The sequence below is a fragment of the Silurus aristotelis genome (genome assembly GCF_946808225.1).
Source record: "Silurus aristotelis genome assembly, chromosome: 7".
Classification (NCBI taxonomy): Eukaryota; Metazoa; Chordata; class Actinopteri; order Siluriformes; family Siluridae; genus Silurus; species Silurus aristotelis.
The window spans coordinates 28612029-28637699 of record NC_139580.1 but is presented as its reverse complement, the minus strand read 5'-3'; the positions used below and the strand labels follow the sequence as shown (position 1 = coordinate 28637699).

The following is a 25671-nucleotide window of genomic DNA, read 5'->3' as shown; positions in this document are numbered from 1 at the left end:
ATTACATTACATTACACTACACTACACTACATTACATTATACTACACTACATTACACTACAGTACACTACACTACACTACAGTACGACACTACATTACACTACATTACACTACACTACATTACATTACACTACACTACACTACACTACATTACATTACATTACACTACACTACATTACATTATACTACACTACATTACACTACACTACACTACACTACAGGACCACACTACACTACACTACATTACACTACATTACACTACACTACACTAAATTACACTACACTACACTACACTACACTAAATTACACTACAGTACTACACTACATTACACTACACTACACTACACTACATTACATTACACTACACTACATTACATTACACTACATTACACTACATTACACTACACTACATTACATTACACTACACCACACTACACTACATTACACTACACTACACTAAATTACACTACAGTACTACACTACACTACACTACACTACACTACACTAAATTACACTACATTACACTACACTACACTACATTACACTACACTACACTACACTACATTACATTACACTACACTACATTACACTACAGTAGTACACTATATTTCACTATACTACACTGCATCACACTTTGCTACGCTACGCTACACAACACAACAGTGTGTCTTTCGTGTCCGCATACACCTGCTACATGATTTTTCTCTATTTCATTCAGGAGGATATACATTCTTAGAGCTGATGAAGCGTGGAGTTCCTTTGCATCTTATTGATAATTTCATGAATGAGAAAAAGTCGCCGGAGTCGGAGAAGAAGGGATCTGACTGAAGGGGGATTTATCCAGTGCTTTCCCAGTAATCCCTGTTGCTCAAGCTGTTTTTAATGACATGTGTGACCCGTCTTTGGTAATGGCATGCGCTGTTTGAACATGGAACTGTAGTATTTAAGCAAAGTTTGCTAATGGATAGGTGTATGACAGGCTGCTTTCTCTAAAACCCTGTTCAAGCACAGATGCATGTCTTCAGCGAAATTGGATCGTAGGTTTAAAATGTGTAAGACACAGTAAATGGTAGCAAATATGTCAATGCATTATCGTGTCTCATGTTGAAAAATGTGTGCCTCGGGGCTGCCATTGAAATTGGATGTATTATTTTGGTTTTATTTATTCAACACTTCTCCCTCCAGTGTACTCTAGTGAATCTGACAAAGAGAAAAACAAAACAAAAAATACAACAAAAGAATCTCTGTGTAATATTGTAAAAGAGCAAAACTAGTCTCTCTGACATGCTGCTTTTTAACCAGCTATCCATTTGAAGTGTTTGCCTTGTTTGTATATCCGATTTTGGTGAAGATGAAAATATCTAGCGAAAGAAGCAGCAATACTTCATTTAGCACGGTTGAGTTGAATACATGTTACAATAATAAAGACGTGTGTTTGTAACAGTATGAGTCCTTTTTGCCTTTTTTTTGCACACCACATGTTTAATAAGAGATGAGATGTTATCCATCCTCCCTCATCACTAAAACATCCAGCTCAGTCTGATTGATCAGCTGTCAAGATGATAAATCAACTGGTAGATCATCTTTGCCAAATTTTTTTACTTCTTTACATTTACATTTATGGCATTTAGCAGATGCCCATATCCAGTCTTTGTTACGTAACAACACTGATATTTTTGAATTAGGTCCTACATTACATTACACTACACTACAGTACACTATTCTACACTGCACTAAACAACCCTACACTACTCTAAACTATACTACACTATACTACATTACATTACACTACACTACACTACACTACACTACACTACACTACACTACACCACAGTACAGTACACTACATTATTTAATTCAATTCATTTTTATTTGTATAGCGCTTTTAACAATGAACATTGTCTCAAAGCAGCTTTAAACGGATAACGTGGTGATAAAAATGAATAAAATGTTCTTTATAGTTGTAAGTTTGTCCCTGATGAGCGAGCCTGGTGACTGTAGCAAGGAAAAATTCCCCTAGATGACATAAGGACCTTGAGAGGAACCAGACTCAAGAGGGAACCCATCATTATCTGGGTCGCACCGAATGTCCATTTATTACAGATAAACGATGTTGTGGGGTACAGTGATGGTGATCAGAAGCAAACTGTAGTCCGGAGTCAGTGTAGCAGACTGTTGACATTAACTACAGTCCAAATCCATTCTCAAAGCTCCTGTTCTTACTCGGGAATTTCTTGGAACCAACCAAGGCGTTGATGAGAAACCGTCCTGAGCTGCACAGAGTGGCCTCAAATCGAAGTGGACACTATCCAGAGGCAGACCTGGACGAAGTGGGAAGATCCACGGAGGAAAGAGAGGCAGGAATAGTGGTCCCTAGAACCTTAGGAGCATGTTTAACTGAACTGAGAGAAAGTGAGAGAGAGAGAGAGAGAGAGAGAGAGAGAGAGAGAGAGAGAGAGAGAGAGAGAGAGAGAGAAGAGGGTGACAGGAAGAGAAGGATATGGATTATTATGTGTCCTTATTGTTGAATGAAAGTTAATGTCACTGTGCAGTTTGGACTCCGGCAAGACTCGCTATGGCAGCATAACTAAAAGGGAGAACCAGAAGGTAACACAGACATGAGGGATCTCTGGGATAAGAGATGGTTGGAAGGTTGTTCCATAACTGTGGGGCTTTATAAGAGAAAGATCTGCCCCCTGCTGTAGTCTTCATTATTTGCGGTACCAACAAATAGCTTGCACCTTTTGATCTAAGTAGGCATAGAGGATCATACTGGTACAGAAGTTCACTCAGATCCTGCGGTGTGAGACCATTAAGTGCTTTATACATCAGTAGTAGTATTTTATAATCAATGATTTAATTTGGAGCAGTGTAGATGATTAAAACAGGGGTGATGTGGTCATATTTCCTAGATCTAGTGAGGACTCTTGCTGCTGCATTCTGAACTGAAGCTTATTTATGCACTTACTCAAACACCTATACAGTAAAGCATTACAGTAGTCTAATCTAGATGTTACAAAAGCATTAACTAGTTTTTCTATCTAGTTTGTCTATAATGACATCATATTTCTAGTTCTAATATTTCCAAGGTGAAAGAAGGCGATCATGGTAATATTATTCACGTGAGCCTCAAAGGAAACACTAGGGTCAATAATCACACCAAGGTTTTTGACTGAAAGTTTGCTTCTAGCTGCATGTGGTCCTAGTAAAAGTACTTCCGTCTGATCTAAGTTGAGCAGAAGAAAGTTATCAAGCATCCACTGTCTAATGTCCTTTACACACTCCTCAACATTGTTAAGCTGATCTCTCTCATCTGAAATATACAACTGTGTATCATCAGCATAGCAATGGAAGCAAATACCATGTTTATGTATAATTTCACCCAGAGGCAGCATATATATATATATATATATATATATATATATATATATATATATATATATATATATATATATATATATATATATATAAAGCAGTGGGCCTAAGACAGATCCTTGCGGAACACCAAACTTTACCTCAGAGAGTGTGGAGAACTTACTATTTACATCAACAAACTGATAGTGATCAGTCAAATAAGACCTGAGCCAAGAGAGAGCTGTTCAACTTATTCCAACAACATTCTCAAGTCTAGCAGGTAGTATAGTGTGATCAATGGTGTTAAAAGCTGCACTAAGGTCGAGCAAAACAAGTAAAGAGACAAAACCCTGATCAGAGGAACAGGTCATTTACCACCTTAACTAGCGCCGTCTCTGTGCTATGATGAGGCCTTAATCCTAACTGATACATTTAAAAAATGTTATTTCTTAGTAGATGTGAGCATAACTGCTGTGGTACAATCTTTTTTTTAAATTTTGGATATAAAGATTTGTTATTGGCCTGTAGTTGAACAGCTGACGAGGTCAGGTTTCTTAAAAACTGCGAGTTTAAAGGATTAAGGTACGATAATCAGTGCTAATGGAAGAGTTTATCAAGTTTAAAACAGGTTCAATTCCCTCTGGAATTATCTGTTTGAAGAAACTTGTAGGCAAGGGATCGAGAATGCAGGTTGATGATTTTGATGAAGAAATTAATCAAATTAAGTCATTCTCTTGAATACAAGTAAAGCTTTGTAATTGATTGTCTGTTATAATTACACTGCTGTCTACAGGGTTACTTGTAAAAAAATTTGGATTTATAATAATCGTCTGGATTTCTTGCCTGATGTTTTTAACTTTTTTATTAAAAAAGTTATTGAAATCATTACTACCTAATGATGATGTGCATGTGAGTGCAGTGCTTTTATTTCCTGTTAATTTTGCTACCGTGCTGAATAAAAATCTAGGATTATGCTTGTTATTTTCTATGAGGGTAGAGAAATATGCGGATCTAGCAGCACTAAGAGATTTTCTATAATTTAGGAGGCTCTCCTTCCATGCTATTTGAAATACTGTTCATTTTGTTTGACGCCATTTATGTTCTAATTTCCGAGTGGTCTGTTTTAGGGTGTACATTTGATCAATATACCACTGTGCTATTTTTTTTCCCCCTGATCATTTTGGTCTTAACGGGAGCTACATCATCTAGAGAATAACTTAACGTTGATTCTAGGTATTCAGTGCTTCACTAAGGACAGCAAACCTGTTGGACATGTGAAGCGGAGAGGAATGGTGCTCCCGTGGGCGAGCCTTAGTGTTAGCTTTGGCTTTGCGAGGGCTTTGGCTTTTTCGCCCCACTGCGAGGGCTCTAATGTCGGAGTCAGGGGAATACTAACTGCACCTAGGGCATCCAGACTTTCCCCTACAGAACCTAGACTGCTCTCACACTCACTACTAGACTCTGGATGCGCTCCTCTAATGCTAAGATCTTCTCCGTCAAAGAGCAAACTAACTTACACTTCTCACAGATAAAATGATTGCTAGCAACGAAGAAAGACTGACTAAACATGTCACACTTCACACACTGAATGAGCTGGATGCTCGCCATAGCAGAGAAATTACGTACCTTGATGTGGTTACTGTAGTGTGTGTTCGTAGTTCTGATTGGAATGGCCTCCACTCACTGCTCTCAGTTTCAAAATGTTGGTGACCCCTGATCTAAAGGATCATTCACGTACCCATCCTTCCTTCTCACAGGAAGCTTCGGAGGTTTGCTTTCAGGGACAAAGCATTCCAATATCAGGTCCTTCCATTCGGCCTTGCCCTGTAACCCTGCACCTTCACAAAGTGTGTCGATGCGGCTCTGGCTCCCCTGAGACTTCAGGGCATCCGTATCCTCAATTATATCGACGATTAGTTGATATGACCTCAATCAGAGCATCGAGATGTCGTTCTCGCTCATTTGAAGGAGCTGGGGTTTCGGCTGAATACCGGGTAGAGTGTGCTTTCTCCGTCACAGAGAACCACCTATCTTGCCATCATTTGGGATTCGGCGACTATCTGCGCACAGCTTTCCTCTGCCCGCATAGCGTCTATCCTCACGGTGGTCAGAGTAGGGCAGTCACTCACTGTCAAGCAGTTCCAGAGACTGCCCAGGCCCACTTGGCATCCTGTACATGAGACCCCTTCAGTGGTGGCTCAGAACCCGTGGGGTTCTCTCGTAAGGGCAATCCCCTCCGCATGATCAAGGTCACATGGCGATGCCTACGTGCCTTAGATGCATAGAGTGAGCCCCATCGCTGCTTCTAGGAGCTGTTGGTTCACGGACCTGGTGGCCCTACTCGAGCCTCCATGGAAAATTCCTCTAAGGAGGAATCTCCACGCTCAATCAGGAGTTTGCAGTTTGCAAAAGGGTTGGCTCCGTCCACCATTAAAGTCTACGCGTCTTCCGTTTCTGCGTGTCATGCCCCGTGTCCGGGCATTCACTGGGCGGAGATTCACTCCTGATGCGGCCTTTGTGGGACCTGACCGTAGTGTTCTTGCTGTCCATCTGCTTTCCCCCTCTTTCCTGGATTTTACTCCAGATATGACCAATACTTTACTGTACCCTAGAGCGGGTTACATCCCCAAGGTTCCCTCGGTCGTCCCACGACCTGTCAGACTCCAGGCATTCAACCCTCTTCCATTCTTGACCCCCAGACCAGGAGAGACTGTTATGTCCACCGTACAAGTCCCTGGAGAAAGTCGGAATAACTGTTCATCTGCTACGGCCCTCCAAGGAGAGGCCTTCCTGCTCATAAGCAGACCCTAAACAGGTGGATTATTGACACGAGTTCCTGAAAGGTAACGTTTTTGGGGTTACGTATGTAACCCTAGTTCCCTGAGGGAACGAGACGTTGCATTGTTAGCCACACTTCAGCCCCTTCAGCGCTTTCTTCATGGTTACAGAAGCTGAAGCCGTCTTCTCTCCAGGTGCGCTTTATACTCCCTGGTCGTGATGTCACCCCGCTGGTGACAGCCTGTCTTCAATTTTGACCGATTAGACTCATTACTCAGAGCATGGACAATGCAGTCTCGTTCCCAAAGCGTTCCAACGCAGCGTCTCATTCCCTCAGGGAACTAGGGTTACATACGTAACCTAAAAACGTTACCTTTCAGGAACTCGAGCTGCGTCAGAACGCTTTGGAAACATTTGTCAACATTGTGCTTTTGTCACATTCCCAACAGAAGCTGCACTGCTTAACACGTCTCAGATAGCAGAGAAGTTGTGATTCGAGGGTTAACACTGAAAATCTCACTAGGCATTATGAGATGAGTATCTGGAATGCTTGACATGCAATTTTCTTGTTTGTCATAGTATAGCAACTTATTGATCATCAACATCTGTAAAGTAAGTTCTAAAACTAAATAAAACATTTAACAACAACAATCAATAAGCTATTAATGAAACAATAGACCTGTAATATGTGAAAGAGATGTGAATGTTTTATTTCTCAAATAAAAAGTCAAAAGTTTAATAGACATTGTTTTATTGTTGTTTCATATCATTGTTTAAAACAAAATTATGTCTTGTCTGTAATTTGGAATGCTTTTATTTTATTTAAGGATCTTAAAGGGGATGTATACCAGCAGGAACTGCCACAGCATGCCTTTAGGATCATCACAAAAGGTGGCTCCAGAAACGACCCCTTAGAGACTGTGATAGTGCTGGAAGGTAATTGAGGTCTTGACAGGGTTATCACGTGTTGCAAAGGCCTGTGTTTTGCTACTAGGCCTAATATATGCAATTGGTCTAAGTTTCCCAAAAGAACTCCGCTACACATCTGAATTTTTTCCAGAAGATTCTACTGGAGCTAGACAGTAGCCAACTTTCTCCAAAAATGATTTCTCTGAAGAACAAGCTGCATCGTTGACATGATTAAAAGATGTTGCTATTTTGCTTTCAGTTCGACAGAAATGAAAGAGGCACATATTTGTTTTATGTTGTTAGTTTGCACTAAAAGGTGGTTGCCAAAGACAAATGTAAATGACATATTGTGATCCTGTATTGTAATCTTAGTTCTTTTTATTTTTATTGGTAGCAATGTTTTACAATTACAGATTCAACAGTGTTACTGGTAAAGAACTAAAAGTATGTCAAATAAATTCATGTACTTAACTTGCAGTCCATTTCGTACTCATGTCCTTCCGTATTGTTAGGCAGTATTCTGTTTTTCTTGCATTGTTTAAAAGTAAATGTTGAAGAAACAGTGTTATTTTCTCAAGCTTGAAAAAAAATCCAGTTTCTGTGCTCATCTGTGCCAAAATGTTGTTTTATTAGCAAATAAGAAATGTGTATTTCTAAAGAAAATATTGGAGAAACTTTGAATTTCTGTGTCCAGAATAAACAATGTTCTTTAAGGTGTTTATTAACATTTGAGTTTAGGAGACAAATATTTTCTTATGTTTTAAGTAAAAAAACCAAGAAAATATTTGTCCAATAAACTCAAATGTTTGAGTTTACTCAAATTTAATATTGAAAAAAATTTGAAAGACTAATAATATTTGACAATTAATTACAAGGTGTTTCAATTAAAACATTAAGCTTCTATTTAGCTCATTTACATTAAAGCAACATAATGAATTAGTAACATTTCATTACACTATACTATACTATACTACACATTACATTACACCACATTATACTACATTACACTACACTACATTACACTATACTACATTACATTACACTACACTAAATTACACTACACTACATTACACTACACTACATTACATTACACTACACTAAATTACACTACACTAAATTACACTACACTACATTACACTACACTAAATTACACTACACTACATTACACAATACTACATTACATTACACTACACTAAATTACACTACAGTAAATTACACTAAACTACATTACATTACACTACACTAAATTACACTATACTACATTACATTACACTACACTAAATTACACTACACTACATTACACTACACTAAATTACACTACACTACATTACACTATACTACATTACATTACACTACACTAAATTACACTATACTACATTACATTACACTACACTAAATTACACTACACTACATTACACTACACTACATTACATTACACTACACTAAATCACACTACACTAAATTACACTATACTACATTACACTACACTAAATTACACTATACTACATTACACTATACTACATTACATTACACTACACTAAATTACACTACACTACATTACACTATACTACATTACATTACACTACACTACATTACACTATACTACATTACATTACACTACACTAAATTACACTACACTACATTACACAACACTACATTACACTACACTAAATTACACTACACTAAATTACACTACACTACATTACATTACACTACACTAAATTACACTATACTACATTACACTATACTACATTACATTACACTACACTAAATTACACTACACTACATTACACTACACTAAATTACACTATACTACATTACATTACACTACACTAAATGACACTACACTAAATTACACTACACTACATTACACTACACTACATTACATTACACTACACTAAATTACACTACACTACATTACACTACACTACATTACATTAAACTACATTACATTACACTACACTAAGGTCCACTGGTGGTCTAGTGGTTAAGATGCAGCGCTCCCACCGCTGCGACCCGGGTTCGATTCCCGGTCAGGGAACCATCCCCAGCCACTCTTAGTGCCGGTCCCAAGCCCGGATAAATTGGGGAGGGTTGCGTTAGGAAGGGCATCCAGCGTAAAACATGTGCCAAATCAAAACGTGCGGAGGATCCGCTGTGGCGACCCCTAACGGGAGAAGCCGAAAAGAAAGTTACACTACACTAAATTACACTATACTACATTACACAATAATACATTATTACACTACACTTCATTACACTACATTACACTACATTACATTACACTACAATACACTATACTACATTACATTACACTACACTAAATTCCACTACACTACATTACACTACACTAAATTACACTACACTAAATTACACTACACGACATTACACTATACGACATTACACTACACTAAATTACACTATACTACATTACATTACACTAAACTAAATTACACTACATTACACTACACTACATTACATTATACTACACTAAATTACATTACACTACACTAAATTAAACTACACTACATTACACTACACTACACTAAATTACACTACACTAAATTACATTACACTACACTAAATTACACTACACTACACTAAATTACACTACACTAAATTACACTACACTACATTACACTACATTACACTATACTAAATTACACTACACTACATTACACTACAATAAATTACACTACACTACATTACACTACAGTACACTACATTACACTATACTACATTACATTACACTACACTAAATTACACTACACTACATTACACTACACTACATTGTATTTTAAATTGTAGTGTAATTTAGTGTAATGTAATTTAGTGTAGTGTAATGTAGTATAGTGTAATGTAGTGTAGTGTAATGTAGTATAGTGTAATGTAGTGTAGTGTAATTTAGTGTAGTGTAATGTAGTATAGTGTAATGTAGCGTAGTGTAATTCAGTGTAGTGTAATTTAGTGTAGTGTAATGTAGTGTAGTGTAATTTAGTGTAGTGTAATGTAATGTAGTATAGCGTAATGTAGTGTAGTGTAATTTAGTGTAGTGTAGTGTAATGTAGTGTAGTGTAATGTAATGTAGTGTAGTGTAATTTAGTGTAGTGTAATGTAGTGTAATGTAATTTAGTGTAGTGTAATGTAGTGTAGTGTAATGTAGTGTAGTATAATTTAGTGTAGTGTCATGTAGTGGAGTGTAATTTAGTGTAGTGTAATGTAGTGTAGTGTAATGTAATGTAGTATAGTGTAATGTAATGTAGTGTAGTGTAATGTAGTGTAGTGTAGTGCGGTATAGTGTAGTGTAGTGTAATGTAGTGTAGTGTAATGTAGTGTAGTATAGTATAGTGTAAAATAGTGTAGTGTAATGTAGTGTAGTATAGTATAGTGTAATGTAGTGTAGTGTAAAGTAGTGTAGTGTAATGTAGTGTAGTGTAATGTAAACTACACTACATTACACTACACTATACTACACTACATTAAACTACATTAAACTACATTACACTACACTACATTACACTACACTACATTACACTACACTACATTACATTGTACTATACTACATTACACTACACTAAATTACACTACATTACACTATACTATACTACATTACACTGCACAATACTACATTACACTATACTACACTACATTACATTACAGTACTGTACACTACACTACACTATGACTTTGTTTTACTATTGCGTTTTTGTCAAACATAAATCAATGTGTATGATGTATCTTTAGTAGCAGGAATTCAGAAACCCTTTTCTTTCTACCAGCTGGTGAAGATGGTCTACCAGTCTGGTAGGAGGTTCACACTAAACTATAGTTTGACACCGGAGTAAGTGTCTCGGAGTATCTCTGTGTAGTGTCATCCAATCACTCACTGCACATTCACAGCTGAGACGCATATCACCACATACAGTATAAGGAAAAAGAGCTCCTGATCAACTGTCACTGCCCTCAAAAATAATAAATAAACAAAAACAGTGTGTGTGTGTGTGTGTGTGTGTGTGTGTGTGTGTGTGTGTGTGTGTGTGTGTGTGTGTGTGTGCATAGTGCAAGCATAGTGCATGTTCATAATTTGTATACATGTATGGATGTATTTTTTTTTTTGTGTCTGTATATGCATATGTGTGTAGAATAGATGTGTGTTTGTGTGTATATGTGTGTATGCTTATCTATGTATGTACAGTAGGTGAATGTGTGTGTTTTATAAATGTATACATAAATGGATGTACTTAGACATCTAAATGTGTGTTTATATTTGTATACATGTGTGTTTTTGTGTATACATTGAATGTATAGAATGTGTGTACTTTGTGTGTGCATAGTATGTGTGTACAATAGGTGAATGTGTGTATTTTGTGTGTGTCTATATGGTCTATGGAAATATTTGCAGAATGTGTGTGCATTGTGTGTGTACAGTAGGTGAACGTGTGTGTATGTGTGTACAGTAGGTGAGAGTGTGTGTGTGTGTGTGTGTGAGTGTATAGTAGGTGAATTTGTGTGAGTGTATAGTAGGTTAATGTGTGTGTATATGTGTGTACAGTAGGTGAGAGTGTGTGTGTGTGTGTGAGTGTGTGTGAGTGTATAGTAGGTGAATGTGTGTGAGTGTATAGTAGGTTAATGTGTGTGTATATGTGTGTACAGTAGGTGAATGTGTGTGTGTGTGTGTGTGTGTGTGTGTGTGTGTGTGTGTGTGTGTGTGAACAGTAAGTGAATGTGTGTGTGTGTGTTTGTGTGTGTGTGTGTGTGTGTGTGTGTACAGTAGGTGAATGTGTTTGTGTGAACAGTAGGTGAATGAGTGTGTGTACTGTAGGTGAATGTGTGTGTGTGTGTGTGTGTGTGTGTGTGTGCGTTTGTATGAATTTAATTTTCCCGGTTGATTCCACTTCCGCTCAGTGATTTCCTGCTCCCTGTAATGTTCTCCGGATGTTCTGACGGATTGACTTTTGGTTCCGCGCAAGAAAATGCTTGTTTACATCTAATCTCCGCGCGCGCCTTACTCACGAATCGCTGGTGGAGATAAACCGCAGAACCGGTCTTTTTCCGGTGTGTGTGTGTGTGGCTCGGCGATGCCCCGCTGCCTGTGCTCGGAGCCGCTGTCCCCGGCGCAGCTGAAGCGGCTGGAGGAGCACCGCTACAGCTCTGAGGGTCGCTCGATACTCGAACCTCCGTGTCAGATCTACTGGAACTGGTTAGTGCAGCAGATCCCCACGTGGCTCGCGCCCAACACCCTGACCATCACTGGCCTCATCATCAACGTGTTCACCACCATCATCCTGGTCATCTACTGCCCTACTGCCACCGAGGAGGTGAGATCCACCACCGGGCACCTACAGGCCGCCTCTCTCTCTCTCTCTCTCTCTCTCTCTCTCTCTCTCTCTCTCTCTCTGTCTCAGTCTCTGTCTGTCTCTTTTTGTCTTTCTGTAACACACACACACACACACACACACACACACACACACACGAAACACACCAGTATTATAACGCCATTATAACACCTGGTGGGCAATAACCATTGTGTATTACACACATTTTTGTGTTTTTTTTTTTTTTTTTTGCATTATGTGTGTGTGTGTGTGTGTGTGTGTGTGTTGTTTTGAGCAGGTTACTGCTGTGCTGAAGGTTTTTTCATCATCATCACAAAGTGTGTATTATGTGGGTATGTGTATGTACGTGTCTTATACGTGTTTATAATCCCATAACACTGTGCTATAAAAACTTCGACCTGTCCCAAAAGAGGTGACGAGGCGTCGTGGCCCTCATTCAGTGATCTGAGCAAAAAGTCCAGATTCCACCGATTTTATTGCTACAGACATCAGCAGCTTTCCTATCACCAGCTCACCCACCTGGTAGGAGCGTCCACAGATAAAGGCCGACCTTTGTCCTTGTTGGCTGAGCGATCTGCGCAGCGTGCCGTGGCGTTCCAAACAAACGCCTGGGATCAGCTCTCCGCAGTGTAACAATAGGACATTTATTAGTCTGTTCCTGAATGTCGGCATTACTTCAGCGCTGAATGGATAAAGTCCTGAATTAAATGAGAAGCTGTGGCGAGTGTGTGGTTCTCATGAGAGTGTATGTAGAGTGAAGGTTCTCTCAGTGTGTGTGTGTGTGTGTGTGTTTGAGACTATAGAAAGCCCTCCGCTTATAAAGGCTTAATGTGCAGTAGAATGGAACACAGAACTGCATCCATTATTGACATCGTGTTCCTCGACTTTTACTCGACTGTTCCGTTCTGAAGCGCGAACTCGAGTGGAAATGTAAAAAGAGGCAAAGGTAAACCTCGACTGATATCGCTAGTTAGGTTAGATTGTACTATCAACTGATAGTTTATTAAATGGAGACTGGATAAAAACATAACCCTTCATGTAAAATATTAATGAATTTTATAAAAAAAAAAAAAGACTAAATAATTAAAATGTGCTAAATAAAATATTATATAATAATATAATTAAAAGTGATAAATAATAAATATAATATCATGCAACGACACGGAACTGGAAGCCGGAAAAACTATCGGTATAGATATTTGCAGACAGTCAATAGTTCCAGCGATCAATTAAATTTTTTTTGCGGATGATTCTGCCAAAATCTAGCTACAGGAATGTTGTGTTCTTCATCTTTCACTGCGAATAGGTTGAAAAGCGTTCATTGTGTATTGTGTCACATTTAGTCCTCATTTGCTGGTATAATTAGCTCCATTCTTCTGGTAAGATATTCTACTCAATTTTTGTGGAGATTTGTGCTCATTTAGCTACAAGGGTTTTAGTAGGGGTTCATTTGTTTGCAGGTTGCTGGAACAGGCTTTTGTGTCTCCTAGTTCAAGTGAAGTGAAAAATGTCATGCAACGTCATCCAAAAACGTCTTACACAATTGCGTGCCTCCTCATTTGGGTGTCCGAATATTTTGGTACTGCGTGATATTAAATGTAATTAACATGTAAAAAAGGGCAGGGCAGAAACCAGTTGAAGATCTCAGAGAGGAACTGCGGCTGCGATGTGACAGAGACATGCCAAAGGTTCAATTGGTTCAAGAGAATTAGGAAAAAACAATAATTTATCTTATATTAGCATTAAATAATCATCTAACTCAGTCTATGAGACCTAGCCCAAGCATTTAACTGTAGATAAAAGCTTAAAAGTGCCGGGGGAAACAGTGGAGCTGTGAGGAACCTTACTTCCTCCTGCTTCAGGGTCAATGATTAATGGATTGTTGGTTGGGTTGTACCATATATCATAATCTCCATATAGCTTATGTAGATAAAGTAGCCTAGCATCGTTTGAGAAGTTGGATGCTTTATTACAAACTAATCGGAATAAAGTGTTCTGATCATTATGGTGTTATGACAAAGCTTCTTACGGAGCACATCATACTTGGAGTCTCAACAAAAAAGCCAGTAAGTCACTGATGATAGGTCCAGCTAGGAGATTTTGTGAGATTCAGAAGCATGTTCTGCACTTACTACATAAAGGTACATTGCATCAAGTCATTTAAGTTGAAACATACAGTATCAGAATCACTGAATTTAATAATTTTTTTTCTCCACAAATCTGCATTAAATGATTTCCAATAGTCTATTTTTTTTATTTCATAGCGATTGTGTTGCTTTAACTAGAGTTTCTATCCAATCAGATTTTATCCCAAACATCACAAGCAATCACATCACAAGCAGGCCTTCAGAATCAGCAGTGTGGCGCTTGTAGCTTCAAGTACGTGAGAATGAAGCTGTCACTTTAAACAATCAGATTTCAAGTCGCCGACACCGAGGCCCCCTACAGGCGTACAATGACATCGCCATTTTTATGTCCTTCGATTGGCTGGTCAGAGAGCGCACCAATCAGAGCTCACCAACCGCATCTGTAGCAAACCGCACAAGCTCTGATATGTCTGTGGGGATTTAATAATGATTATATTTAAAGTGTTTGTTTAGTAATACTTGGCTTGAAAGAAAATTTATTTAGGGCTCAGTAAAGGCTCACAACGTATTTGTGGGTGTATTTTCAAAACAGTTGTAAAGCATTTTCGTGGGGCGTTCATACTTTTGCATTTCCTGTAGAATTTGCACAAAACCACACAATTTGCCTGAATTTCAATTCCCAGGAAAACCGCCATGTGCTGACACAATGCACAGAAATGCAGGGAAAACCCGGGGTCATTTTATGAGGTGAATATCGATGCTTCTGCTAGAGATGATGTGCTGCTGTGGCTCCAGTGAAAGGAGACGCTTTGAATTGTGTTCATTGGGTTTCTTGCTTTAGTATTGACATTCATTCTCACTGTATGAGATTCCTGTCTGGATGCAGCGCTCTGTTCTACGTTCTCTATAATATTGATAAATTCTCTGGACGTGGCATCATAGAGTGGATTAGGTGGATTGATTCAGGAGGTACACCACTGAAGGGATTGGGAGGGAAATGCTTATTACATAAGAAACAGCCAATCAACATATTCCCACCATCCTCCTAGTCTTCAACAAGCAGAACTTAATGACATCCTGTCGCTCTGAAGTCATTAGGACCGTTAAGCATCTGTTGTCATGGAGACCGTTAAGCAGCTGGAAGAAAGCCGACCTAAAGAAAGTAACAGAACAGCTGCTACACAAACATGCTCAAAACTGTGGAGATGATAGTCACAATATCCAACAGCCCAGTGTCATGTGTCATCTGCGGAGACCAAGGTTCTGGGAACTACTATTTCCCAAGACCTGAAATGACCGTCCAACATAAATTCCTTTGTCAAAAAGGCCCAGCAGAGGATGTACTTTTTACAAACTTATGCTGAGATGTTTTGGGGGTTAAGACTGTTCAGATATATTTTAATCAACATGAACATAAACAACTGATAATGTAGGAAACAGCAGACACTTGTACACAATCGATTAAATAAACATACCAAAGCGTTCGCAATTTGATCAAAGCAGAAATGTTTGATGATGAGCACAAGTGAATAAATGATGTAGAGGTTGAACAAGTAGTTTTGAGAAATTCGGAGAAACTGAAAAAACGCTCCAAATCACCTGAGAAAAACTGTAATATTGAAGGCCATGCCTTAAAATCTAGTAGAAAGACTATGCAGAAGAGTGGAGATTATTTTAACAGGAACAGGGCAATAAATCTGTTTGTCATGAATTTGATGGTCACACACTTTTGTGGTGTATACAGCAGATAAAAAGATCTGGTTTGCCAAATCTGTCAAAAATGTTGAAAATGGTGTAATTTAAAGGTAAAAAGTTTTGTGTGTAAAACACATTGATATAATGTCAATCAGGTTTGATGTTTTATTACAGTTTTTCTCAGTTGCTTGGAGTGTTTTTCAGATGATTTCTGAGAAATGAAATTCTCAAAACTCCTTGTTCAACCTCCACATAAATTAGTCACTTGTGCTCATCATAATAACATTTCTTGTCGCTTTGATCAAATTGCAAATGCTTTCATTTTCGTTGAATCAATTGTGTATAAGTGTCTGCTGCTTCCTATATTATCAGTTGTTTATGTCGTGTTGATCAAAATATGTTATACTGGTTTTACCTGAATTGGTATTGTATGAGGAAGTCAGGTGTGTCAGAGAAGTATGTGAGGGTGGTGCAGGACATGCATGAGGACAGTGTGCAGTAGGAATGAAAGACTGGTTTAAAGTGGAGTTTAGACTGCATCAAGGATGGGCTCTGAGCCCTTTCCTGTTTGCAGTGGTGATCGACAGGTTGTCGAGGTCAGACAGGAGTCTTTGTGGACTATGATGTTTGTGGATGATATTGTTATTTGTGGTGAGAGTAGTGAGCAGGTGGGGAAGAGCCTGGAGAGGTGGAGGTACATGCTGGAGACAAGTGGAATGGAAGTCAGTAGGAGTAAGACAGAGTACATGTGTGTGAATGAGAGGGAGGGCAGTATAGTATGGAGATGGATAATCCGCTGTGGCAACCCGTAATGGGAGCAGCCGAAAGAAGAAGAAGAAGAAGAAGAAGAAGGTTTCACCTGAATAGTTTTAACCCCCAAAACATCTCTGCATCAATTCTTTGCATATGTTATTGAATGCAAAATGGTTAAAGCAGTTGTCAGAATCTGTCAACCTTCTAATAAATGTTGGTAAATGTTTCCTGAATTGATGAATTGTGCAGATGAATCTTGAATTTTACTAATGAAGGCGAGTGAACGGCATCAGATCAACCAGTGATCAACTGGTTATCTAAAACAGGTCATAGGTGAATCTCACGAACCTCCAATTGGTGACTGACAGCAAAACACAGAGTTACAATTTCTGAAAATGGATAAACAACCAAAAAAACAAACACTAATACAGTACAGTAAAAGTGTGAATCCTGTTTGGATTCTTGCGATCAATATAAATCAAATATTCAATCAAATAAATAAAGTTGTGCTGCTGAAATTCATAGATGACAAACAGAAGAAATTCAGCCTCCTGCATTTTTTATTGGACTCCAATCCGTAGTTTATATCAGGAAATACTGAAACTGTGTGCCGTCATACTGACAACATGAATAAACATTTTGACGATCTTGTCTGTGAACAATGACAAAGGGACTTTTCATTGTGATGGGAATGAGATGTTCATTGACACAAATACTTATTTTTCTAGGGATGAACTGAGGATTTTGAGAAAATTCTCATTGTGCTGATTGTACACATTGTTTTGGAGAAATGCACTTACTGGTTTGCAAAAAATCTCCAAAGCAGCTGAGAAAAACTGTACAAGCAAACACAGAACTATGGATCGACCAATCAGACAGTTTGGGCACTGTGCATTAGAAATGGCACCCATTTACGCTGACTCGTATTCCTTTTGTGTCTCTTTCTCCAGGCTCCGCCATGGGTTTTTATTCTCAGCGCTTTGGGTCTGTTTATCTACCAGTCACTAGACGCTATCGATGGGAAACAAGCCCGGCGGACCAACAGCAGCTCAGCACTAGGAGAACTCTTCGACCATGGCTGTGATGCAGTCTCTACAGGTATTCGTTCATGCACTCATCATCAGCATGTTCAGCATTTCGCTATTTGTTCCCACCAAGGAATCATTCACTTTGCACACGAAAGAATTTGGGCTAAGAATTCAAAAAGGGGTGTCAGGTTTATACCAAAAGACTACACTTCCCATCAGCCACTGCACCAGGTCACATGTTTGTTCCTGGTTTGCAAATATTAAGTTAAATATCATGTTAAATAAATCTGGAAGTTGAGTCACTAGACTTTTTTTTTTCATCTGTTTGGATCAAAGCGTTTCGCTACTCATCCGAGCAGCTTCTTTAGTCTGAGGGAAGTCTGGCAGGATTCCACACACCTCCCCCTTATTCCCTTATTGAGGCTATACTGGGAGAGCAAGAGCCTCTCCAGATTTGTAGAATCCTGCCAGATTGCCTCAGGACAAAGAAGCTGCATTGATGAGTAGTGAAATGTTCTGATGAACGACTCAACTGGAAGTAATCGCACCTGGATAGCTGAAAATCTTCACGGACACATGCTAAATAAAGACATCTTCGTTTAACCAGCGTATTAGAGGCAGAACTGCGGAAATAGATTTATAGAGGTACCTGTTTGTTTTTCTGGAAAAAAAAGAATCAATATAGTATAATTGAAATACTCATAATGAGTACTGAAACTGACGCGTACCAAGCAAGTAGATGGTAGCATTTTCACTTTAGGATCCGTGATTTAGACATAAAATGCACAGAAAGCACAAAAGAGGATGCTATGGCACTGTTCGTGAGGTAACACGAGACTCTTCATGCGTCTGTTTTACCGCAAACGAATTACAAGTTTGCAACAAGTGACGAAACATTTTACAGGCGTCATAACGTGACGAGTACCGAATTCATCAAGTCTGTACAATAAAATCTATTAAAAAAAAGTGTCGTGTCAATGTTCACTAGTGGGTGCTTGGGCATCTGAAGTTTGGCGCTCGCAACGTTAATATACGAAAATTAAAGTACGAATGCCACACGTTCCGTATAAACATTCCAAGTTGTGTGTTAGAGGTGTAGGAAAATACAAATACATGTGAGTATTGAGATATTTTGTTTTGCGGAACTGTATCGATTTTCAAAAAAAGAAATAAAAATGTTAACAAATAAACATATCCGAAAACAACTGAACAAATCGAAAAAGAAATAAACAGATTAAAAAACAAATAAACAAATCCGAACACAAATTAACAAATTTTAAAACAAATTAAGATAAGAGACACCTTTATTCGTCCCACAGTGGGGAAATTTCTCTGTTACAGCAGCAAAGAAAATTAAATGCAAATATATAAAAGAATAGAGACATACTATAGTATACAGTATATACACAACACAATGTATAAATACAAATAAGAAAAAAGGAAAAAAAAAAAAATAATAATAATCTATTTAACAAATCAGAAAACAAATAAACAGATTAAAAAAACTAATTCACAAATCAGAAAACAAATGAAGATAAAAAAAATTTACAAATCCAAAAACCAATTAATAAATAAAAAAAACTAATGAATAAATCTTAAAACAAATAAACAAATCCATAAACAAACGAACAAATCTGAAAATCCTAAAATAATATCCTATTCCTAAAATAAGAAATATTCCATTATATATCGCCTTGTATCACAGTGTATCGCAAAATATCGTATCACCAGATTCTTGCTGATACACATGCCCAGTGCGTTTGCCACCCTGACCTCTGACCTCTGCTTGTGCAGTTTTTGTCGCTGTGGGATCGTGTATATGCGCCGGCATCGGCACCGACCCCAACTGGATGTTTTTCTGCGGCTTTGTGGGAATGTTCATATTCTTCTGTGCGCACTGGCAGACGTACGTGTCCGGGACACTCCGCTTTGGCATGTGAGTACTTACGCATGTCCGGTAAGAAACCATACAGTATAATAACTTTTTTGATCCGTAAATTTATAGACGAATTTCTCTCTTCATTCAGTGTTGATGTGACTGAGGTCCAGATCGCGATTATAATCATGTACCTGATGTCTGCTTTCGGAGGAGTGAGCCTTTGGCAGACTACGGTATGCTGCTACCACATACGCAGTGAGAAGCTAAAGCCTTGTTAACACACTCTCACTCTCTCTCTCACACACACACACACACACAGTGTTAGAATGAATGAAAATCTGGAGGACATTTAGGCCACGCCTGTGCTAATCTGAAATTGTTTAAAAAACGTCAAAATCTTGAAAGGTTGCTAATCAACAATGTAACATCTGAAAACATCACATCCCTGCACTGCACACGAGCAAAAACGTAAGACGCTTTCACGTGTCATTTTCCGTCTAATGATTATTTGCGGAACATCGTGGAAATGACTGAAAAGTTTTTACCCCAAATATACCATCGGTTACCCCTCTCTCGCTTCTGTTCTGTGCCCCCCCATGGAAGACAGGTGACTAATCTAAATATGGTTAATATGAAGAAATCATCTGTAGTCATGAGTCAAAGTGTTGGGGTAATTAAATCGTCGTTCCTGTGACGAGTGTGATGTGATTGTATGTTTGTTTATTCGTTGTGTTATTTGTTACACTAGGTGCCGGTGCTTGGCTTAAAATTGCAAGTGTTCCCCATCGTGGGCATCATCGGGGGATTTCTGTTGTCAACCTACAACTACTTCTTGGTCATCCTGAGCGGCGGCGTGGGCAAAAACGGTTCCACGGTGGCAGTAAGTGGTTCTGCATTCCATTTCTATTTAATATCTCAGTCGGCTCTTCCGCAAATGTCAAACTTTCTCATATCAAAAACGTAATCCTCGAAACTACTTGTTTATCCTCCTCATCATGTCGTTCCCAATGCGTTCCGACGCAGTAAAAGTAAGAGTGTCAACGAACTTCTCATTGCCGTTAGAATGACACGTCCTTTTGTCATTGTTTACAAACAAGATCGTCGCTAATGAAGGCGAGTGAACGGCATCGGATCAACCAATGATCGACTAGTTCTCTAAAAGAGGTCAAAGGTGAATCTCACGAACCTTCGTTTGAAGACATACAGAATGACAATTTCTGAAAACAACCACAAAATTACGAACACTATTACAGTACTGTAAAATTGTAAATGATGTTTCGGTCTCTTGCGATCAATATCCCGCATACAGTAATGTGTACATTTGCGCTGTCGAAATGTATAGATGCCAAACAGAAGAAATTCAGCCTTTTGCATTTTCAGTCATCGGAATCCAAAACCGTAGTTTACCTCAGGAAATACTGAAACCGTGCGCCGTCACACTGACAACATGACTAAACATTTTGACGATCTTGTTTGTGAACAATGAGGAAAGGACTTCTGGTGGGAATGAGATGTTCATTGACACAAATACTTTTGACAGATGAACTGAGGATTTTAAGAAAAGTACAGGCTTTGGCAGGAATGTGTTGTACTGTTTGTACAAATTGTTACGAGAAATGCACTTACTGGTTTGCGAATATCAGGAATGATTTGAGAAATGCTCCCAAGCAACTGTAATTTCATTCAAGTTTTTAGGGGCCAATCACTGAAGGTGTGTAGGCTTCATAATGGTGTTTCTACCTTTTCTTTCTTTGGTTAGTCTTTTGCAGCCCATAGATCTGCCTGGGCCACTTTTCCATCATTGAGAAGGGTCTAAAGAACATTCAGACCAAATTTGGGCCAAGTCCTGCCAGCGTTCTAGCGTTCAACCCACCATGGAGTCAAATTTAGGCTTAATTTGTTAGGTTTATGCGAAAGGGTTGTGAGTTCAGAGCCAAAGATGTCCAATTAAATTAGATTAGATTAGATGCCATAAAGCATTAAATTTTGAAATCTCGTTTCCACAGGACACCAGCGTGTTGTCTCCTGGCCTGCACATCGGCCTCATCCTTACCTTGGCCTTCATCATCTTCAAGAAGTCCTCCAGCCAGCTGTTCGAGCATCATCCTTGCCTCTACATCCTCACCTTTGGCATGGTTATGGCTAAGATTTCCAACAAGCTGGTGGTGAGTTTTCTGTTTGATGGTTTCCTCTTACATATCATCTGAAGACCATTCATTCACTTGGACAGAGGATTGCACAGGATCAAGAGCATCTCGATCTCAGGGAATAAATGTAGACAAATATAATAATTAATGCTCACTGTTATGATACTGTTCTACTCTAGAGGCTTGTATTAGGCGACTCTGTTAAAGCAGAATATGCTTGTATGTGATTAGAAAATCCTCATACTGAAATCCAGTGTATGTGGAACTCGGGCAGCGAAGTAGTTTTTTCAAACCTAAAACTCTGCCAAGATCCTTCTTGCCTGCAGTTTTTCTGGCACAGGTATGGAGCAGGAAAACTTCATGCTACGCTATATCATATCACATTCTGGCCAAAACCTATTAGGACACCCGCTTTTTCCAGCCATACGTGATCTTTGGCTGAAAATAACCCGTTTCCTCTTTTTATGCATCACTTCCTAAAAGTATAGTGTTTCTTTTGCAATTTCCCAGGTTGCTCACATGACCAGGAGCGAGCTTCATCTCAGCGACACAGCCTTCATCGGCCCCAGCCTCCTCTTCCTCAACCAGTACTTCAACAGCTTTGTTGACGAGCACATCGTTCTCTGGATTGCGCTGGTGAGAAAACCCGAAGCTTCCACAGTATTAAACCTATGGATTTTATTACATTAATTATTTTATTTAATGATTTTTATTTTATAATGATTATTTTATTATTATCTAATTATTATTATTTATTTTTATTTCCTATTTTTATGCTTGGAAAGCGCTTCGAGATGCAACTTTTAAACATTTAAAATGAAGATTGTTATGAAAAATAAATAAAAATTAAATTCCTCACAGAGGGAAGAGGAAATTGTGACACACATAACACAATAATGTGCATATTTAATTACTCATACACGTTATGATTTATTTTTTGTTATTTATTAATTGAATATACAAGGTGGTTTCAAAAAATTTCGAGACTAGTTTTGTAACAGGCCAGCAGATGGCAGTACAAGACTGCACGCCCAGTCACAGGGAGCACCGACCATCATAAAACGGTGTGCCAAAAGACATCATGCTGTGTACATCGGGAGCTGTGCAACCGGTGTTATTCTAACATGTTCTACAAGTTGGAATCGAAACCCGTTCATTTTTTATCGTGAGCGCATTTTACGTTTTATGGTAGACGTTATGATCAACAACAATGTAAACATTAATACTGAATAATTCACGTACAAGTTTACCCAGAATCATTTGGAAAACAATAGACCTTGAGCTAGATGCAGTTCTGTGGGGCTGCTGATAAGAGAAATCAGAATATGATTGGTCAGAGCTGACAGGAAGGCAGCTTTTGGCACACTGACTTGTGAAGTTCGGTGCTCCCTATGACTGTGCGTGCAGCCTTGTGCTGCCATCTGTTGGCGTGTTACAAAACTAGTCTTGAAACTTTTTGATACCACCTCATACAATGAGCATCTCATGCACAAAACCTTGAAGTTGAAGTCCCTCGGATCCTGCTGATTCGCTAAGCACTACGAGTGCAATGGGTCCACTGAATCCTACGGTTCTGGTGGATCAGCGAGGACTGTTGGTTGCTAACAACAACTTAGAACAAGTAAACGGTGTAATTTACAATTTGTATTTATACATGTTGTTAGTATCACGATAACCAAAAACTCAAGTGATCCAAGTACATGAAGAGAAGGATTCATGAATCACGAGTCATTTCATTATATTCGCTCATCTCTAAAAAAAAAAAAAAAAAAAAACACCTTATCGCATAAGTCACATTAAGCATTTTTCACGTTTGAGTGATTATATGGACTTTAATGTCTCTCATCGTAAGAAAATTATAACGTGTGGATTTTTATTTTTGTTTGTAAATATCATCAGATCCTGTCTGTGGAGGACCTGACACGTTACTGCACAGGTGTGTGCCTACAGATCGCCTCACACCTGCGCATCCGAGTGTTCAGCATCACCCCGCCCACAGGCCACACACACAGAGACTGACAATTTGCCCGGCGGGAGGAGGGAGAGGCAGGGGGGCCGAGCGAAGGGGTCACCCCGCTTCTCACACCAGAGCAGGAGAACCAGACCCACAGCAGCCTTCACACTGTGGAGACCATGCATTAATAACCAACAGACCTGAACTCAAGCAGTTCCACTCGGCCAGATTGGAGTTTTGCAAAAACACTGAATAAAGAAATTAAACACACACACACACACACACACACACACACACACACACACACACACACACACACACACACACACACCTGGGTGCTATCTTCTACTTGTCTGGAAAGCACTGCATAACCTGAAATTAATCCATTTGTTCATCCTGTGGATTTCAGAAAGTTTTAAAATCCAATCCATTTTTCTTTATTTTTGAATCGAGTGCCAATGTAAACCCGGCACCGTCCACCATTCGCAATGTTCCCATCCGCACTCTTGATTCCCTTGGATCGTTTCCTATAACACTAACATTCCAACATTTCCATTCAATTCCCATCGAGCCAATTTGAAAAATAATAATAATAATTGTCCTGTGATTTGTTCAGTGATTGCATCGTTTGTATTTATTATCGTATTCGGACTGGATCGAGTGTGAAATGAAGTCAGGTCTTGGATGAAAGAGACATAATTGTCAGGGACTCCGGGAAAACTGGGAACCAGGAACGTGTTTGTGCTCATAACAGGACTCCGCCTCCACCTGGTGGATTGTGGGTAGGGAAGACGGACGCTTCTGATTGAGACACAAACACACACTGCCTGCTTTGAAGATCTCCTTCCAAAGGGCTAATCGTACAAATAAATCTGAAGTGATTTGTGTAATAAACTTTCATTGTCTTGAATTTGTATTTATTTCTTTGTGTGCTGTGAATGTCGTACAGTTCATCCTCAAGACGTCCATAGAAACAATCAATATTATAAAGAATCGCAGTAGAACAGAGTGCTGCATCACAGACAGGAATCTCATACAATCAGAATGAAAGTCATTACTAAAGCAGGAAACCCAATGAACACAATTCAACACGTTTCCTTTCACTGGAGCCACAGCAGCACCGCCTGCATACATCATCTATAGCAGAAGCATCGATATTCACCTCATAAAATGACGCTGGGATTTTGAGCGTTTTTTTCCGGGTTTCATGGGGATTTAAAATCCAATGTGATTTTGAGCAAATTTTAAAGGAAAGAAAATGCAAACGTATAAATGGTTCACGTTTGTTTTGAACTGTTTTAGTTGACCTTTTCTCACTAAGTCTTGAAAAATCCGTCTTGTAAATGTCCTTGTAAGTGTATCTGTGACCAAATCGATTTCTTCTCCTCGATCAGCTGTTGTGGGATGAAAAAAACAGCTATAAAATCCACAGAAATAGATTTGAGATTGTGCAGTTTGGATCTTCTTCAGTTTGCCTGCAGAACAAACAGGTCATTGGATGATGCAGTCAACATGGGACTGCATTATATCTGGCAACATCTTGATAGACCTGGGACCTACGCAAGGATCTTGTTGTAGACTTCAGTTCGGCTTTTAATACCATCATTCCTGCCCTTCTCTCAGTCAAACTGACCCAGCTTTCCGTGCCCACCCCAATCTATCAGTGGTCTACCACTGATCTTCTTCCTGTACCTCTAAAAACTCCTCTGTCAAACTCCTGAAGTTTGCAGATGACTCTACAGTCATCAGCTT

General features: G+C 38.9%; 2 protein-coding genes and 1 long non-coding RNA gene across 3 annotated transcripts in view; 2 read left to right on the top strand and 1 right to left on the bottom strand.

The window, feature by feature from the left end:
• The window catches only part of mybpc1 (myosin binding protein C1), a 42710-nt gene extending 41265 nt beyond the window's left edge, over positions 1–1445 (top strand). The window contains exon 30 of the mRNA XM_083546559.1: positions 718–1445. Within this exon, the coding sequence (XP_083402685.1) occupies positions 718–827 (110 nt within the window). The 3' untranslated portion in view covers positions 828–1445. The remainder of the gene's footprint in view (positions 1–717) is intronic.
• Positions 980–13500, bottom strand: LOC310728760. Its single transcript, XR_014534332.1, has 2 exons — positions 12896–13500; positions 980–2401 (listed from the first exon to the last, which is right to left on the bottom strand). It is a non-coding gene; the product is annotated as an uncharacterized lncRNA (long non-coding RNA).
• Positions 11939–24829, top strand: chpt1 (choline phosphotransferase 1). The gene is made up of 8 exons (XM_083546458.1): positions 11939–12358; positions 17862–18009; positions 19734–19875; positions 19967–20051; positions 20567–20698; positions 21825–21983; positions 22476–22601; positions 23865–24829. The coding sequence occupies exons 1-8, from the start codon at positions 12119–12121 to the stop codon at positions 23982–23984; spliced, it is 1152 nt and encodes a 383-aa protein (XP_083402584.1). The 5' UTR covers positions 11939–12118; the 3' UTR covers positions 23985–24829.
• Positions 24830–25671: the final 842 nt, after the last annotated feature.

Coding starts and splice junctions, on each gene's coding strand:
- chpt1 (XM_083546458.1), top strand. CDS start 12,119: ATGCCCCGCTGCCTGTGCTCGGAGCCGCTGTCCCCGGCGCAGCTGAAG. Junction 18,010..19,733: donor CTGTGATGCAGTCTCTACAG/GTATTCGTTCAT, acceptor CTGCTTGTGCAG/TTTTTGTCGCTGTGGGATCG. Junction 21,984..22,475: donor AGATTTCCAACAAGCTGGTG/GTGAGTTTTCTG, acceptor GCAATTTCCCAG/GTTGCTCACATGACCAGGAG.